General features: G+C 48.5%; 1 protein-coding gene and 1 long non-coding RNA gene across 2 annotated transcripts in view; one reads left to right on the plus strand and one right to left on the minus strand.

Moving 5' to 3' along the window:
• Positions 1-2,211, minus strand: part of LOC114613050 — a 16,947-nt gene extending 14,736 nt beyond the window's left edge. Inside the window, exon 1 of the long non-coding RNA XR_003710118.1 lies at positions 2,152-2,211. This is a non-coding gene — a long non-coding RNA (uncharacterized LOC114613050). The remainder of the gene's footprint in view (positions 1-2,151) is intronic.
• Positions 1-16,189, plus strand: part of LOC114613049 (SEC14-like protein 4) — a 16,537-nt gene extending 348 nt beyond the window's left edge. The window contains exons 2-12 of the mRNA XM_028758249.1: positions 3,674-3,749; positions 7,889-7,932; positions 8,217-8,276; positions 8,385-8,573; positions 10,120-10,215; positions 10,530-10,590; positions 11,481-11,564; positions 11,850-11,956; positions 12,033-12,172; positions 12,264-12,433; positions 13,418-16,189. Coding sequence (XP_028614082.1) covers positions 3,674-3,749; positions 7,889-7,932; positions 8,217-8,276; positions 8,385-8,573; positions 10,120-10,215; positions 10,530-10,590; positions 11,481-11,564; positions 11,850-11,956; positions 12,033-12,172; positions 12,264-12,433; positions 13,418-13,575 — 1,185 coding nt within the window. The 3' untranslated portion in view covers positions 13,576-16,189. The remainder of the gene's footprint in view (positions 1-3,673; positions 3,750-7,888; positions 7,933-8,216; positions 8,277-8,384; positions 8,574-10,119; positions 10,216-10,529; positions 10,591-11,480; positions 11,565-11,849; positions 11,957-12,032; positions 12,173-12,263; positions 12,434-13,417) is intronic.
• Positions 16,190-16,685: the final 496 nt, after the last annotated feature.

The following is a 16,685-nucleotide window of genomic DNA, read 5'->3' on the forward strand; positions in this document are numbered from 1 at the left end:
GTGTGTGTGTGTGTGTGTGTGTGTGTGTGTGTGTGTGTGTGTGTGTGTGCAAATTTAGCCTTCCAGCACAGCCCGCCCCACCACCCATCCCTGGCCTCTGTTCCCAGCCTGGTGACTACTGCCAGGCAGATTTGAAGATCTCTGCCAGATTGCGACACTGTTTGGTTTGGTTTCTGTTGCCCGGATTCCCAGTCTTCTCCCTATTAGACTTACTTGTTTACTTTTAACTATTACAGAGAAATAGAGGATTACGGGGTCTGATTTTGAGAGCCTCCTGTAGGCTGTACCTGGAGAAGGGAAGGGCTATCAGGAAGGGGAGGCCCAGGTCTTAGAAGTCCCACCCAGGTTCACATTCAACCTTGTTTGTAGGAGAAGCTTAAGAATTGTGACAGAGGCTGGGCAGTGGTGGCGCACGCATGCCTTTAATCCCAGCACTTAGGAGGCGGAGGCAGGTAGATTTCTGAGTTCGAGGCCAGCCTGGTCTACAGAGTTCCAGGCCAGCCAAGACTACACAGAGAAACCCTGTCTCAAAAAACAAGAAGAAGAAGAGGAGGAGGAAGAGGAGGAGGAGGAGGAGGAGGAGGAGGAGGAGGAGGAGGAGGAGGAGAAGGAATTGTGACAGAAAGCCAGATACTGAAGGTGTAAGTCTAGAATCCCAAGCCTTGTGAGACAAAGACCAGAAGATTGTGGGGTCAAGGCCAGCCTGAACATAGTGACACTGTCTCGAAGAACAAAAGATGGCTTGTTTTGTAGTGTCTCCCATGGGGAAAAAGAACCTTATAGGGAAAAATAAGAATCCTGGGTGAAGGGGGGACCTGGAGATTCAGCCATTAAAGAGTCCTTAGTGGAACAGGAGGGATCCTCTGACGAGCCTCCCGGTGCTCTGGTCTCAGGAGGCAGCAGGCACAAGGTTCTTTTGGAACTGGAAACCTGGTCTTTGGGAGTGGGTTATGACAGAGAACCCCACGAGCCATTCCTACTTTCTCCACTAATTAAAACTAACAAATGCTTGCTATTTTAAAACGTGTAGGAAGAGAAAGGAGGAAGGAGGGAAAGGCTATGGAGCCCAGAGCTCGGCACTACCATGCCCTGGGTCATTTCCTTCTAGAGTCCTCCTGAGCCTAGCCTGGACCACTGCGGTCACACTTCCAGACACACAGTCTTCAGTGTGACACTGTAAAGTGGCTTCTCTGCAGGCTGAATGAGCAGTCACCTAGAGGGGAGGATGGGTGCAGGGTAATTGTTTTTTAAGGGACATTGGCCCTTTCACACCCTCCAACCCCCAACAAAATTTCCTCTGGTCGCCAAGGCTGCAGCTGCTTTCAGATGTGAATCCTCCCTTTGCTGACTGGGAGTCTTGCTTTAATCCTACTGGGTGTGTGCACCCGAGACCATCACACTACTTACATGAGGGGTGGTGGTGGTGACGGCGGCAGTGGCTGTGTATTTGCCAAAAACGAAAAAGGCCAAAAGAGGAGAAGATGTTAAATACACAGCTACACCGAGACAATCCCAGAGAAGAGACCATGCCAACTCAGGTGGTGCGGGCTGGTCTGTCACAGCAGCTAACTGGAAGTTAGTCATCTCATAGGCTACTTGTGCAGGAGGTCATCAGCTACACCCGAGGCTGACTTTAGTAAACTGTAGAGCACCAGTTATTTCCAGACTGGCCGCTCAGTGTTAGGCTGTAAATGTAAGTAGATGGCATTGAGCATCATCAGGCCCCAAGTGCTCGGTTGTTACAGTGTAGGCATTTCTATCTTTATGTTTGACCTTTTTTTTCCCACACATTCCTTTTTAATTATGTAAGCAAAGCCAAATACAGTCTTGTAGGGGTGATATTTAGAAAATGGTGCCCGGTCCAGCTTGTTCCCGGGCAACCACCATGTTCCCATTGCTCCTGGGCTCTGACTGGGGCTCCAGCTAGCTAGATACTCAGGCCCTGGCACCCACGAGACACCAGCAGAGCCATCCACCACGCTGCATCCACAAAGCTGGGCTGAACCCCAGGCAATATCTGCCATCCTCACAGTATCCGGTAGAAGTAAGACTTTTAAAGCTTAATGATTATCTAAAGGATTTATTTATATATTTAGAAATGCTCAATCAACAAGATGCACACACAATTAGAGTTGTTACCCAATATCTAACCTTTTGATAGAAGTTGCTACTCAGAACAGTTTTTGATCCATCCACGGCACTCCATGGTCCATAGCCTCCTTCTTCTCTCCTTCTTCTATTTCTCTCCTCCCCTTCCTCTTTTTCTCCCCTCCCCTTCCTCTCTTTCTCTCCCAGCTCCACCTCCTCTTCTACTGCCTAATCACCAAGCTCCACTGTGAATACAATGTAGCAGAATAAGTATCCTGCTACACAATCTCATTTTATTCATTTTGGGATTATTATTTTTAGCCAGGCATGGTAGCATATACTTTTAATCCCAGTTCTTGGGGGTCAGAAGCAGGATGATCTCTGCAAGTTCCAGGCCAGTCTGGTCGATATAGTAAAACCTTGTCTCAAAATAACAATTATTATTACTACTTTTAAGAAATTTGGGGTAGCTGGCTGGCTTCAAACCCACAAGATCCACCTACCTCTCTGCCTCTTGGGTACTAGGCCCAGGCTTACAGAGGTGTGTGTGCCTGTGTTTGTGTGTGTGTCTGTGTATGTGTGTGTGTCTTTGTGTCTCTCTGTGTGTGTGTTTTGCTATATGAATGTTTTACCTGAATGCATATCCGTGCATCACATGCATACCTGGTGCCTGAGCGGGACACGAAAGGCTGTTGGATCTCCTGAAACTGGAGTTACAGATGGTGGTGAGACTCAACATGGGTGCTAGGAATCAAACCTGGGTCCTCTGGAAGAAGATCCAGTTATCTTTAACTGATGAGCTATCCCTCCAGCCCTGAAGGTTTTCTTTTTTCCTCTTTTTGAGATATGCTTTCCATTTGTAGCCAAGGCTAGTTGAAAACTCATGATCCTCCTGCCTCAGCTTCCAGAGTGCTAGGGTTACAGACTTGTACCACCAAACCTGGTTTACATGTTTATTTTAAACACATTCAAGCCCTCGATTAGACAAATTTGACATTATCTTCATTTCACAAATGAGGAAGAGCAACTCAGAGAGAGTAACTCTTCTCTAATCCCGACCATAAGGATGCAATTTCTGGGGTAATAAATATCTCTAGAACTACCAGGCTAGCCTTCATCAGAATCACCCTGGAGTGAGAAAAAAAAAAAGGCTGGGGTTCTGGTACTAGCCAGAAAGGGAACTTGTCTCCCAAGAAGCGATTCACACAGTTCTGATAACTCTTGAGACCACCTTGCAGGACAGACTGGAGCCCAGACAATGATGGATCAGTGACCGGCAGAACCATTCCTTGTCAGGACTTCTTAATTATACATACTTTGTACCCTTTGTTTAAACTTAAGCCTCATTCCTGGACCACAAAGGACCACTTGTGGGTAGGGGGTCACTGGACCTCTTGTTTCTCTTTCCAATCATTACCACACTGAATAAATCTCCTATCTCAGCTTTTCACTGTAGCTTGCCTAGTAACTAACTGGCCTGCTGAGGAAGGGTGGCCACGCCTACCTTGTTAGAGCATCCAGGGCCCAAGCTCTGACCCAGATGACCAGGAATGCTCTGACCATCACATCCATCCTTTCCTTCTAGTTCCGGGAGAACCTCCAGGATGTGCTGCCCACCCTGCCCAAGGTTGATGACTACTTTCTTCTGCGCTGGCTCCGAGGTGAGGTCATAGGGGTCAGGGAGGCAGAGAGCAAGGGAAGGGAGAGAAAGGAGCAAGGGAGCAAGAAAGTGAGGTGGGTCATCTCATCTTGGTGTGATACAGGCTTTCCATTGGCCTACTCTAGGCTAGAAATCTAAGCTCCACTACCATCAAAAGCATAGCACAGACTCATCTGAACCTTAGCATCTCTCTCTCCAGAGTGGACAGGAGTCACATGAATGAAAAAGAAACTAGGACATGACTGTTTGTAGGGATGGGTAGAGGAGGGCGGGTTATTGTAGGTGTGAGAGAGAGCGTGACCAGAGGCATCTGGAATGTCAGGACAGACCTGGGCTGTGGGGGTGGGAGTGATAGAAGAGCGGGAGGGGCAAAGAGAATACCTAGGAACCTAGAGGTCGAGAGCACCTAGAGACAGGGCAGGGAAAATGGCTGAGGTTATGTAGATATCAGAGGCTGAGGAAAGAGAAGCCAGCCTGGGCTGGAGAGTTTAGGGTAGGAGGTGGGGCAAGCCAGCCAGCATGACTCTGTAATAAGTACTGAGAGCTGCCGGGAAAGCCTGGTGGCCAGGGTCCATTTTGATATCTTAAACAGACACCTCAGTTAGCCATTTATCCTGAGTTTGAGACCTATTTCACTAAGTGTGCAGTTTTATTGATAGACTTTAAAAGCCCAAATATCATAGCACTCTGTGTTGGTGCACATGGGTGTCAGAGATTGCTGCCAGGTGCTTTCCTTAATCACTTTATTTATTGAGCAGGGTCTCTTGCTGAACCTAGAGCCTGCTGATAAACTAGTCTAACTAGACAGCTTGCCCCAGGGAACCCTGTCTCCACCTCCCAAGTTTTGGGATTACGCATGGGCCATTAGGCCCAGTTGGCTATTACAAAGGTGCTAGGATAGGAACCGGTCTTTGTGCTTATGTGGTAACACTAGTCACTGAGCAATCTAGTCCCTAATTTTAGCATTTCCTCGATCTGTCAGTCAGAACCTGAGAACCTGAAGCCTGGCCCCAGTGACTTGTGGTTTATTATGCAAACACAAAAGCCTAACTCCAAATGACCTATGTGTCCCTCTCCTAATGGTCAGTCTCAAGAAAAAGAACTGGTCCTGTAAAATCTGCTACTTTGTAAGTAACCTGCTGATCTGTCCCGATATGGAGCCCAGCAGGACAACTAAGTAACTTCCCTTACTCTAATGAAAACCTAATTCCCATTTCCTCTCAGGGGGCAACTGCCCCTCTCTCAGAGCTGTTCACCTTCTGTTTCTACTAACCATGTGTTTTCTTTAATGAATCTGTTCTGTCTCCTAATATTTTTACACCAGTGCCTTTGGCTTCAACAGAGCCCAGGGCCTCCCCAGCTTGGCCATGAACACTATCTTTAGAACTTGGGTCTTCCATCAGTCCCCTGGGGCATCAAACAAACACAGAGAAGTGAACTGAAGTAATGGTAGAGAAGGGGCTTCTAGAAGTCACAGCAGTCTGGAAAAGTAATACCAGAAATGGAACAGGGCTTGTGGGATGGGGGAGGGGAGAATGATTTTAACTTGCAGGATAGCATTTGCACTTTAGATAAACCATCCCAGAAGGTGGGCACAAGGCACATGGTTTAAATAGTTGTCAACAAGACGGGCTTGTGAGTGAGTCCAAGCTCCACATGCATTAATAGAGCCCTGGTGAGAAGCTGGCCTCTCAGCCTTACTTTCTTCCGCTGTGTTGTGGGCGGGGTGCTGACCCCTGTCTTCAAGGTGCGGAGTCAAATATGAGGTCACCAGGACCACATGAAGTAAGCCCTGTCCCGGAGGCTGCTCCCCAACTCTCTGTTCTCTCTGTTTTTTTAAAAAACTATTTTTAGAAACTTTATTTTACAAACAATTTTACGCTTTAAGAAAGAAAAAAAAAGACCAGGGGATCAACCAAAGCTTGTAGTATTCCTATATGAAGCAATATCCAATTATTAAATATGATGAGAACTCAGGTACAACTCAAACCAGCTGCTAAACCTATAAAACTTCTAGAATTTTAACTTAAAGCAGAAAAGATCCACACATACCAAATGAACAAAACCTTTAAATGCTAATATATTTAGAGCTGCCATATTCAATTTGGTAGTCTGTAGACATAGTTAACTATCAAAATTAGATTAAATTAAGACTTCAGACCCTCGTCTCAGTAGCTACACTTGCGTTCCTCAGTAGCCACATACGGCTGGTGACTGCCATGCTGAGAAGTTCAGAGATGGCGGGGACCATTTGATGGCCCAGCACTGATGCAGGAGACGCTAATAAACACATAGATGGAGGAAAGGACGGGCTGTAAACTTGGGCGCTTGTTCTCGGACACATGTAGTGATGCTCACTGAGAAGCCACTGCTTACGACCGTCTGGTCTCTGGCTGTGGGACTTGGAACCCTTAGGAGACAGGTTCGGGGCTCAGCTGAAGCTGCTGAGGAATGGAATGGGCTGCCTGTGTGTGCAGTAAATGCCTTGTCAGAGGAGAGGCAGCGTGAGTGTCCTCTGAGGTCATTTCTTGAAGTGGTTCATGAACACGGCAAAAGCTGTCAAGCAGGAAAGTCCCCTTCCACTTGGACGTCTGTGATGGTGCATTGCACTTCAGCTCCGTCAGTAGGAAATTTGATAGTGAGCTAGTAGCATTAAAAAGAAGCTGCCAAAGCGTTCATCAAAATAGACTGTAACTGTGAGCGGGAGGCATGCCTGTAGCTCCAGATGTTTAGGAGACTGAGGCAGGAGGATTGCTTGAACTCTCTCTCAGTTTCAAGAGACACAGAACCAGAAATCACATCTGCAGAGCCTTTCATGGACATAAAGATCCTCAAAAAATATCCAATGTCTGCTGGGAGATAGCACACACCTTTAATCCCAGCACTCAGGAGGCAGAAGCAGGTACATCCCTGAGTTTGAGGCCAGGCTCATGGTCTATAGGATGAGTCCCAGGACAGCCATGACTACACACAGAGGGGAACATACATATACATACACATACATACGTAGGTATGTATGTATGTATTTGTATATACATGTATATATGTGTGTATATACATATATGTGTGTGTATATATGTGTGTATATATGTATATGTGTATATATATACATATATACGTGTGTGTGTGTGTGTGTGTGTGTATCTCCCAGGACTAGAGAGATGCCTGAGTTCATTAAGGTATGTACTGGGCAAATATGAAAACCAAGTTTCTTCTCCCATATAAACATCAAGACCCAGCATGGTCTGTGTGTAAACTCAGACATCCAACATCGGCCTCAGGCCCCCACATTCATGTGCACACACATGCACATGAGCAAACACATATACACTACACATAAAATTTTCAGACCCAGAGTGCATTCTGAAGGTATCAGGAAAAAGGAGGGCACCCTAATTTTGTCCTCATGAGCCTCTCAGGATCAGTTCATCCTAACAGTTTTAAATAATTTTTATATCGGTTTATTTGTTATTTATTGGGGGAAAGGACTCACATAAGCAATGCATATGGAGGCCAGAGAAGTTTGCAGACTGGAATCTTTCCTTCTATCATGTGGGCTCCAGAGATCAAACTCAGGCCTTCAGGCTTGGTGGCTGAATAAAAAAAAAGAAAAGAAAAGAAAAGAAAAGAAAAGAAAAGAAAAGAAAAGAAAAGAAAAGAAAAGAAAGGACATGACTGTTCCTAGCTATGGTGGAGGAGAAAGGTTATAGAAAGGACCGCAGAGCCAGAGGCAGGGACAACTGCGTGAGTCCAGAGTAAACATGGCCCTGAGCCAGGCCATGTGAGGAGACAGGGAAGGGAGAGCCAGACCAAGAGGCCATGAGAGTAAAGAGTAGACCAAAAAGGTCTGGTAACCAAAATGGCTGGATTATATAGGGAAGGGCAGCCCAGCCCCTGGGCTAGAGAAATTTAGGGTCGGAGCAAGTTATGTCAGCCATATCCTGTAACAGGTAGGGACTGAGGGATGCTGAGAGAACCTGGCATCTAAGTCCACTTTGGTATGTTAAGTAGTCACAGCAGCCTTTTGTTCCTGGTTTGAGACCTAACAGTAGCAAGCACTTTATACCTCCTGAGCCATCTTGCTGATCCCCTATAACCAGCTCATCCTAGATTTGGCCTCTCTTTCCCATGTTTTTGCAGCTCGGAACTTTGACCTTAAGCAATCTGAGGACATGCTCCGGAAGGTAGGATCCCTGTGTCCTGACTCCCCCGCGCTGATCCAGGTTTCTGGTCAGCAAAGGCTGTCCCTTCTCAGATTTCTTTTTCCATGCTCCTGGGTCCTTTTCTGAACAAAGCCTGAGCCCCTCCTCCTTGAGCCCTTCTCCACCTCCATCCCCAGTTCTGTGGAGCCCAAGGACGCTCTGGTAGAGTCTTGTGGCTGTGAGCAGAGATACATGGCCTTATGTCCCTAGTACTTGGGGTGACTTTGGGGACAGACAGATTCTGCAGCTCCTGCATGTCTCTACAGCATGTGGAGTTCCGTAAACAGCAGGACCTGGACCACATCCTCACGTGGCAGACCCCAGAGGTGAGCCCTTTGCAGTATCCCCTAGGCCTGCTGATGCCCCTTCCCCATCTCACCACTGGATGGCGCAGTGCAGGCTGGTTTGAGTCAGGATTTTGTCCATGTGTCCAGGTGATCCAGCACTATGACTCTGGTGGTCTGTGTGGCTATGACTACGAAGGCTGCCCTGTGTGGTTTGACATCATTGGGACAATGGACCCCAAGGGGCTCCTTATGTCAGCCTCTAAGCAGGACATGATCCGGAAGCGTATCAAAGTCTGTGAGATGCTTCTCCATGAGTGTGAGCTGCAGAGTCAAAAGGTGAGTGGTGCAGGTCAGGTAGGATGTATGGCGGCCTTAGTGTGTCTAAATGGGACACTGTGTTCAGCAATGATTAGCACTTTGTCTCTCTAAAGCTCATCAGTTTTCAGTATGGCTCTCTCCCTCCTTAATTCCTCAGTGAGCATCAGTGTGCAAGTGTGTGTGTGTGTGTGTGTGTGTGTGTGTGTCAGAGAGAGAAAGGGGGGCTCTGCAGTAAGGTCACTAATGTCTGTATTCCTTCTAGCTGAGTTTGTAAAATGACTACTGAGCAAACATAAAGACGACTTTCAGATTCCCAGCACCCACATAAAAACCAGGCCTTGACACTGACCATGGGTGTAGTGAGAGCCCTGAGCTCTCTTCCCAGGACTTCTTCCCATGAGTTTTACTCATGGAAAAGCTAGTTACCTCTGTCGATTCACTAACTGGGAAAACTGATGTGCTTCCCACATGGGACTCAAGGAGAGACTACAGAGTTATTAATACATGTCATTATATGTATTATATATATCATATATCACCATATGTTTTGCATAGTCATATACTTTATATATGAATATATTTATTATATGTAAATGTTGATGTGTTCATATATAATTTATTCATATATATATATATATATATATATACACACACATATATGTATGTATATCTATATGAAACCCTAGGGCCAGTGAGATGGCTGAGAGGGTAAAGGCACTTATAACCATGCCTGACAACCTGAGCTCAATTCCTGGAACTAACATGGTGGGAGGGGAGAACCGACACTTGCAAGCTGTCTTCTGACTTCCATGCAAGCACTGTGGTACTGTGGTATGCACATGCACACATATATGCACCTGCCAGATATGATAGACAGACAGACAGACAGACAGACAGACAGACAGACAGACAGATATTTAAACATAAAAAATATATATGTAGAGTTGGATCTGGTAGCACATCCCTTTAATCCCAGTACTTGGGAAACAGAGGCAGGTAGAGTTTGAGGCCAAAAAGATCCTTTCTTGAAAAGCAAACAAGAATACATACATGAAACCCTCAAGAGTGCAGCTTCTATTCCAAGAAGGCCTCATTTTCCCCTGGACAGGTCTCGTCTCTTGACCTGGAGGGCCCTCCTACCTCTGCATCTTTCAGAGTGAATCCAGTGCAGAAGGCAACCCTATTGGTCTTGTGAATCTGAAATAGGAGCCCAGCACATGCCATGGAGAACCAGTTCTCCTTCCATCCCATGGGTCCCAGGTCATTGGTCTTTGGCAGCAAGTACCTTTACCTGTTGAGCCATCTTATCAACCCCGGAATCATGGTTTAGTCACACACCAGGACAGCCTTGAGAAAACTGTGATGATAGTCAAAGAGCCTACAGCCTCTGCTAGGGCTCAGATTCAACATCCCCTCACATCCTAGCTGAATACCATCTGGGACGTGCCATGGGCTTGACATCCACTCTGCCATGGGTTGTGGGAGGCAAGGAGAAGGAGAAGGATGGCCAGGATGCCCTGGGCGGATCAAGATCTAAGCCGTGTGCCTGGTCTGTTCCACGCAGCTGGGCAGGAAGATTGAGAGAATGGTGATGGTGTTCGATATGGAAGGTCTGAGCCTGAGGCACTTATGGAAGCCAGCAGTGGAGGTCTACCAGCAGGTAAGGAGGCAGCAACAGCTCCAGGCCAAGAGAGACCCACCACGCACACCAGCTTCCCATCCATGGAAAGTAGAGACAGCCTCCAAGGGACCTGTGCACCAGCCTGGCCTTGAGATGCTGTTCCTGGGACCATCCTAGGAAAAGGAAGAGGAGGAGGGGGAGGAGAAAGGGGTGGAGCAAGGACAGCCAAGGGGAGGCTGCATGTATCATGGGGAAGGCTCGGGTGGTCCTCTTGCTGCTGCAGCAGAGATACAGAAGTCCGGGTACCCAAGGTGCTGGGCACAGCCATGACCAATATGACTTTGACTTCACAGTTTTTTGCCATCTTGGAAGCAAATTATCCTGAGACAGTGAAAAATTTAATTGTTATTCGAGGTGAGTTGGTGCCTGGGGAAGAGAGGCTGAGGAGGGGTGATAGTAAAGAAGCCTTAGAGTTAGAACTTCTTTAAATCATCTTGTGTAGGGAACAAGGTTTTGTGCTTTTAACTCCGTTCTTATGCAGACTGGTATTTTTGCAATGTACAATATCCTGCCCTGGTATGTGGCAGCCATGTTAGTTTCTAAATGTTTGTTGCTGTTTTCTTGCTCACCTCGGTATAGACTGGGCCACTGGCCATGGGCCAAACTGGCTGATAGATATACTATGAGAAAGGATGGATCCCGTCTCCAGTGGCCACCCCAAATTCCCCGGATCCAGACGACCTGGGTTCATATCTAGCTAGCGCTCTCGTCTTCAGCAAGTCAGTTTCATCTCACTGAGGCTTGGCTTTCTCATGTTGTGAAGTAGGAACACCATGGCACCCACCCCTCGTGAGACAGCTGAGAAGCTAAATGAGAAGATTATGCACAAAACCTGGCCCACAAAAAGTGCTCACTGGGTGTCCTTGGGGTAGGACAGGATGTCTAAAACAGATTCCCCCACCTACTCTCACTCCAAAGGACTCTAAGGTCACCTAGCAAAACGTTGAGGTAGAAAAGGAAGGAGTGTCCTCAAGGAATCACTATGGCTATGGGTCCAGCTTGTGCCCAACACCCTACAACTAGATTATGGGACACTGTTGATTGCTGAGAACCAGGTACCATGCCATTACTTTAAGGCTGACAGCCCTAAGACTGAGATGGAAGTCCTTAACTAAAGTTCACACAGCAGGGCATGGTGGAATCCAGATCTGAGCAACTCCTACCCAGCGTATGACCATGGCTGTGGCTTTCTGCAGCAGTGTTTCCTCTTGTTCAGCTTCCCAATGGGGCTCTGTGTGTTTCAGCTCCCAAGCTTTTCCCAGTGGCCTTCAACCTGGTCAAGTCGTACATGGGAGAGGTGACACAAAAGAAGATAGTGATTCTTGGAGGTAAGTGTCCTGACAGGTGGCCCCCAGCTAGAGCCAGCTCTGTGCCTGTCTGGAAGGCAAAGGCTGCTGCCAAAGGCCACCTTCACCTGGGACTTCCTCCTCACAGCCATGGCCTGGCCACATCAGCACACAGAGTGGGCTTCCAGGTCCAGATCATGGCCTAAGACCCAGAAAGCAAGCTCATGAATGCACTGCGTAGACTCAGGGGAGTGAGAAGTCCCCTCTGTGGGCTCTCAGCTGGCCTCCTAGAGCCCCTCAGCTCAGAAGCCCCTGTTCCTCACATAGGTAACTGGAAACAAGAGCTTCTCAAGTTTATGAGCCCTGACCAGCTGCCTGTGGAATTTGGGGGGACTATGACTGATCCTGATGGTAACCCCAAGTGCCTGACCAAGGTACAGAATGCCCGGAGGATGGGGAGGGAGGAGACTACCATGGCCTACTGTTAGCTTACCCACCTCTGACTCACAGATCAACTATGGGGGCGACGTGCCCAAGAGCTATTACCTGAGCAGTCAGGAGAGGCCACAGTATGAGCACACTGTGGTTGTGGGCCGAGGCTCCTCCCATCAGGTGGAGAATGAGATCCTGTTCCCAGGCTGTGTGCTCAGGTAGGGACAGTGACTGCCACACACCTGGGCACAGCTGAAAGGGCCTCCCAGCCCACACAGGAGGTTACCAGGGGACTCTTATCTGTTCCAGGTGGCAGTTTGCATCAGATGGTGGAGACATTGGCTTTGGAATCTTCCTGAAGACCAGGATGGGGGAGCGGCAGAAGGCTGGAGAGATGGTGGAGGTGCTGCCCAACCAGCGCTACAACACTCACATGGTACCTGAAGATGGGAGCCTCACCTGCCTCAAGGCTGGAGTCTGTAAGAGCTTCAAGTTTTCCTGCAGTTGTCTTTGTGATAGAAAGAAAGGCAGCTATCCTGGGCCAGTCTGGGCTTTCTGGGTTCCCTCTACGTCCAACTCCCAGGGAGTATAGATGTGAGGGAGGGGGTGCATTGCACAACAGCCAGGGCTCAGAGCTAAGAGACGGCTAACTAAGCATCCATGACTTCATCAGAGGTCCCCAGAAGGGGCCTGCCCAGTTGTCTGAGCTCCAAACATCCCAAAGAGGTGGCTATAACTGATGTCAGTTTCACCAGAAGCAGTATGGTCAAGTGTCTTAGCCACCTTTTCATATTGCACCAAAATTCCCAAGGCTTAGGCAAAGAAAAGGGGTATGTATGTGTGTGGGGGGGGGGTATTACCATACCACACAGTTTTGGAGATTCTAGTCCAAGATCCAGTGACCTTATTGCTTTGGAGCTCTGGTGAGGTTGGCACAGCATGGTAAGAACACCCAGAGCAAAAACACCTATGTCCCAGGCCAAGAAGGAAGAGGGAAAGGGAGAGAGGCCAAGCGTGCTGGCACACACCTGTAATTCCAGCACCTGAGGAAACTGAGTCAGGAGGATCAGAAGCTCAAGGAAAGTCTAGGCTGGATATGAGACCTGTGGGCCCCCCTCCTGAGGTCCCCACTACCTTCTGACAGCACTGCTCTGGGGACCAGGCCTTCGACAGGACACTCCTAAACGCACTTATATAAACCGTAGTAGTGGGGATGGCAACCTTTCTCCAGAGGCTGCTCCTAGGAGGGATTCTGGGAGCTGTGAAATGCTGCTGTGACACTGGAGATTCAGAAGGGGCCACACCCCTGCTGTGGTCACTACACTCCCAGGAGGGGGTCACGAGCAGTGGGCCAGGGGCAGGGCAGTTGCTGATGAATACATCCTACCTATGGGCCTGGTCAGCCTGTTCCCAACATCACAGGGGCTATCCTAATGCTGTTTGTCACCTCTCTGTTCTTGTAGATGTCCTGCGCTTTGACAACACCTATAGCCTCCTGCATACCAAGAAGGTCGGCTACACTGCAGAGGTTCTTCTTCCAGACAAGGCCTGTGAGGAGAAGTTGCAGGGCCTCGGGTCATCGAGCCCTCCTCAGGAGAGTCAAGACTCTGACCGCCTCTGACCCCCTCCATCCAACTCCTTCACATACCGCTACCCCTCGTGCCCCAGGCAGGGTGATGCTGAAGATGGCTACAGAGATCTCCAACCCTCATCTCCATCTCAGCCTCCCTTGGGACCACTCAGACACAGACCAGCACTTTCATCCCCTGTACCCAGAGAATGGGGCTGAGGGTGACATCACATACCCACTGAGAAAGGACCCTGCCTCTTGTTCTCACCCTCCTGAAGACACCCTCCCACCCAGGATTCAGCCATGCCTGATATCCCTGCTGGGATTGGGTACATGAAATTCATGTCTGGTTCCCCACAGGAAGCACAGCTGCAGGATGGCTTTACTCCAATTGGAGGTCAGCAAGGATGGGAAGGGCCAGCTATAGGAGGCTGGGCAGACTGTGAATCGGGAAGAGGCCCCAGCTGGAGCAGAGCATCAAGGCCTTTCAAAATCCCCCTCCTTTGGAAAGAACAGCAGCCATGGAGAGGCAGGGCACAGAGGGGGAACCATCAGAGGAAAGGTCGCTCTCAGCTCTGTGAGGTTGAACAGTTTGCTGAGTCTAATGGAGAGACACACATACATACACAGGTGCACCTCCCCACACATACATACACACGTGCACCCCCTGCACATACATACACAGTGCACCCCCCGCACATGCACATACCTGTAGGATCCTGCCGATACTCAATTTTGACATTTCCTCTCTTACGGCAGTTGCCCAGGAAAAGCCATCATCAAGCCCACTATGTAGCCCAGGCTGGTCTAGCATTAGTCTACCTTCTTCAGTGTCTTGAATGCTAGTGTTGCATATGGGCAGCACTATCCCTGGCCTGGGTGGAACTCGGAACCAAAGCTAAGCAGCAGGGAGGCACAGGTACTAGAGGGCAGGGTTAATCATTCTGGGGACTTGTCCTGGTCTCTAACTTGCTTCTTAGAGAATTTTCCAGCTTTCTATCCATCTGCATGTCTAAGGAGAGAGTGGTAGCTGCCAGTATGGCTTCCCCGTGTGACCCAGGAGCCAGCAGGTGATAGCTTGTTGCATGTGATATCTCAAAGGCTGGCCCTCCTGGCATACATGGAGAGTCAGCCAGCCCGCTGGGTGTACTGAACCTGACAGCAGATGCTGTTGGCCTTGATCCAGTGTGCCTGTGTGGACTGGCTCAGAGACGCCATGACCTGGGGCCTAGGAGCTTAGGCTGTCCTGCACTGCTTCCTCCTGGGCCTCTGGCTGGGACAGAAGACCTGTGTCCCATCCAGGGTGGCTCAGACACTGGGATAGTTTACTGATGTTACCGTCTTTGTCCTTCTGTGCTGATGGGCCAAATGTCCCTAGAATTAATGATCAGATACATGCTCCTAGAAAGGGAGTCCTTACTTCAAAGTGCCACCAGCCTAGACGCCTCAGCAGACATCACCTTGTCAAGGCACCTTGCAAGCATAAGTCAGGCCTCGCCCTTTCCTGCTTCAAGATCCCATCTTCGGTTTTCTCTGCTTGCTAGATGTCTTCATTATCGAAGACATTTTAAAGGAGAAAAGCAGTAAACCTTAAAGATGAGGGAGTTCTTCAGGAAAGCCCCTAACCACTGTATCTGGACCAGTTGGACTATTTACAGTCAAGGTTTAGAGTCTGAATACAGGGTTAAATGCCAAAAGGCAGTGCCAGGAGAAATTCCTGCCTAAGATCAGCTTACGCAGATTGTCAAGAGGGGAAAAAAATATGATTTTTCTGGATCCAAAGAGATAGCCTGGGGCTGTTAGGCAAGAGTCACGAGATATTTTCCAAGTCCAGGGTTGTTCCTGCACTCAATGTGGAAGCATAGAACCCCTCTTGTTTCTCTGAAGCAACACAGCTTCTTGGGATCACTTCCCCACATCTTTTGACAGACTGAAAGGGTTACCGCTGTGATTAGGAAAATCTCGACTTCATTCATCTCATTTCTTGTCTTGAGCTCTCAGAATGACTCGTGTCATTAAAATAGGAGGCCTCTGGACTTGAACCCTGACCCTTGCTCTTCCAACCACCCACAGACAACTTTCCGTGTCAGTACAAACACACTAGGAGTTCTTGCTGGTAATGGAGACAGACCTGCCCTGTGTACAAGGACAACTGATTCTCCCATCACAGAAACAGACAGACATCTGTTGCTGGGAGCACAGGGGTAGGCAGCAGGTGTGTGAATCGAGCTGCAGATACAGCTCTGGAACCTGCCTGGAAAGTCAACAGGACATTGAGAGCTCAGGAAGTCTTGTGAGATTAAACCCTCGCTCAGCAAACCCTCACTCCTGCAGGCTCGTCTAATCCTCTGACACTGCAACATGCTGTCATCTTCAAAGTTCATGATTGAGAATCATGCCAACTGAGTTACAAAGCAAACCAAAACCCCACCGAAAACACCTGCAAAACAACATTTCACACAACTTTATGTGTTTGGTGTTTGGCCAGGTTCATAGCAACTCTGGACCCCATGTAGCTTGTAGGGTCAGGTTGGACACCCTGGTAGGATGTCACTTTTGATTTCTACTCCTCCTCCTTCTCCTCCTCTTCCTCCTCTTCTTCCTCCTCCTCCTCCTCTTCCTCTTCCTCCACCACCTTCTTTCTTCTCCTCTTCCTCTTCTTTCTCCTCCTCTTCCCCTTCTTCCCCTCCTCCTTCCTCCTCCATCTTTCTCTTCTCAGTTCTTCATCTTCCTCCTCCTCCTTCGTGTGTGTGTGTGTGCACGCGCTCGCGAGTGTGTGTGTGCATGTGTGTTTCTGTTGTTAGAACTCATGTCCTTGCACAAGCTACACAAGCCCTCTACTTGTGAGCTACATCCACAGCCAACAAACAGAAAACCTGATGCTTTTCTACAAAAAAAAGTTTCTGCCTTCATTCGTTCATTCATTCTTCAGTGTTTACTGAGCATCTGTTCAGCACCTGGCATTGCAGGCCCTGGGGACAGTAAGCACCCTGGGCTGATCCAACTCTGCCAACAGAAAGCTTGCTCGCACTGAGGGAGGCAGAAGTGATCTTGATGATCAAAAATCAAATGTGCATACTGTCTTTTGATGTCTTTGTGGGGACAGGGACCAAATCTGCAGGGCATACCCAGAAAAGAATGAGCTTTGGCTCAAGGAACTG

This window comes from Grammomys surdaster, unplaced genomic scaffold, assembly GCF_004785775.1.
Source record: "Grammomys surdaster isolate TR1022 unplaced genomic scaffold, NIH_TR_1.0 126187, whole genome shotgun sequence".
Lineage (NCBI taxonomy): Eukaryota > Metazoa > Chordata > Mammalia > Rodentia > Muridae > Grammomys > Grammomys surdaster.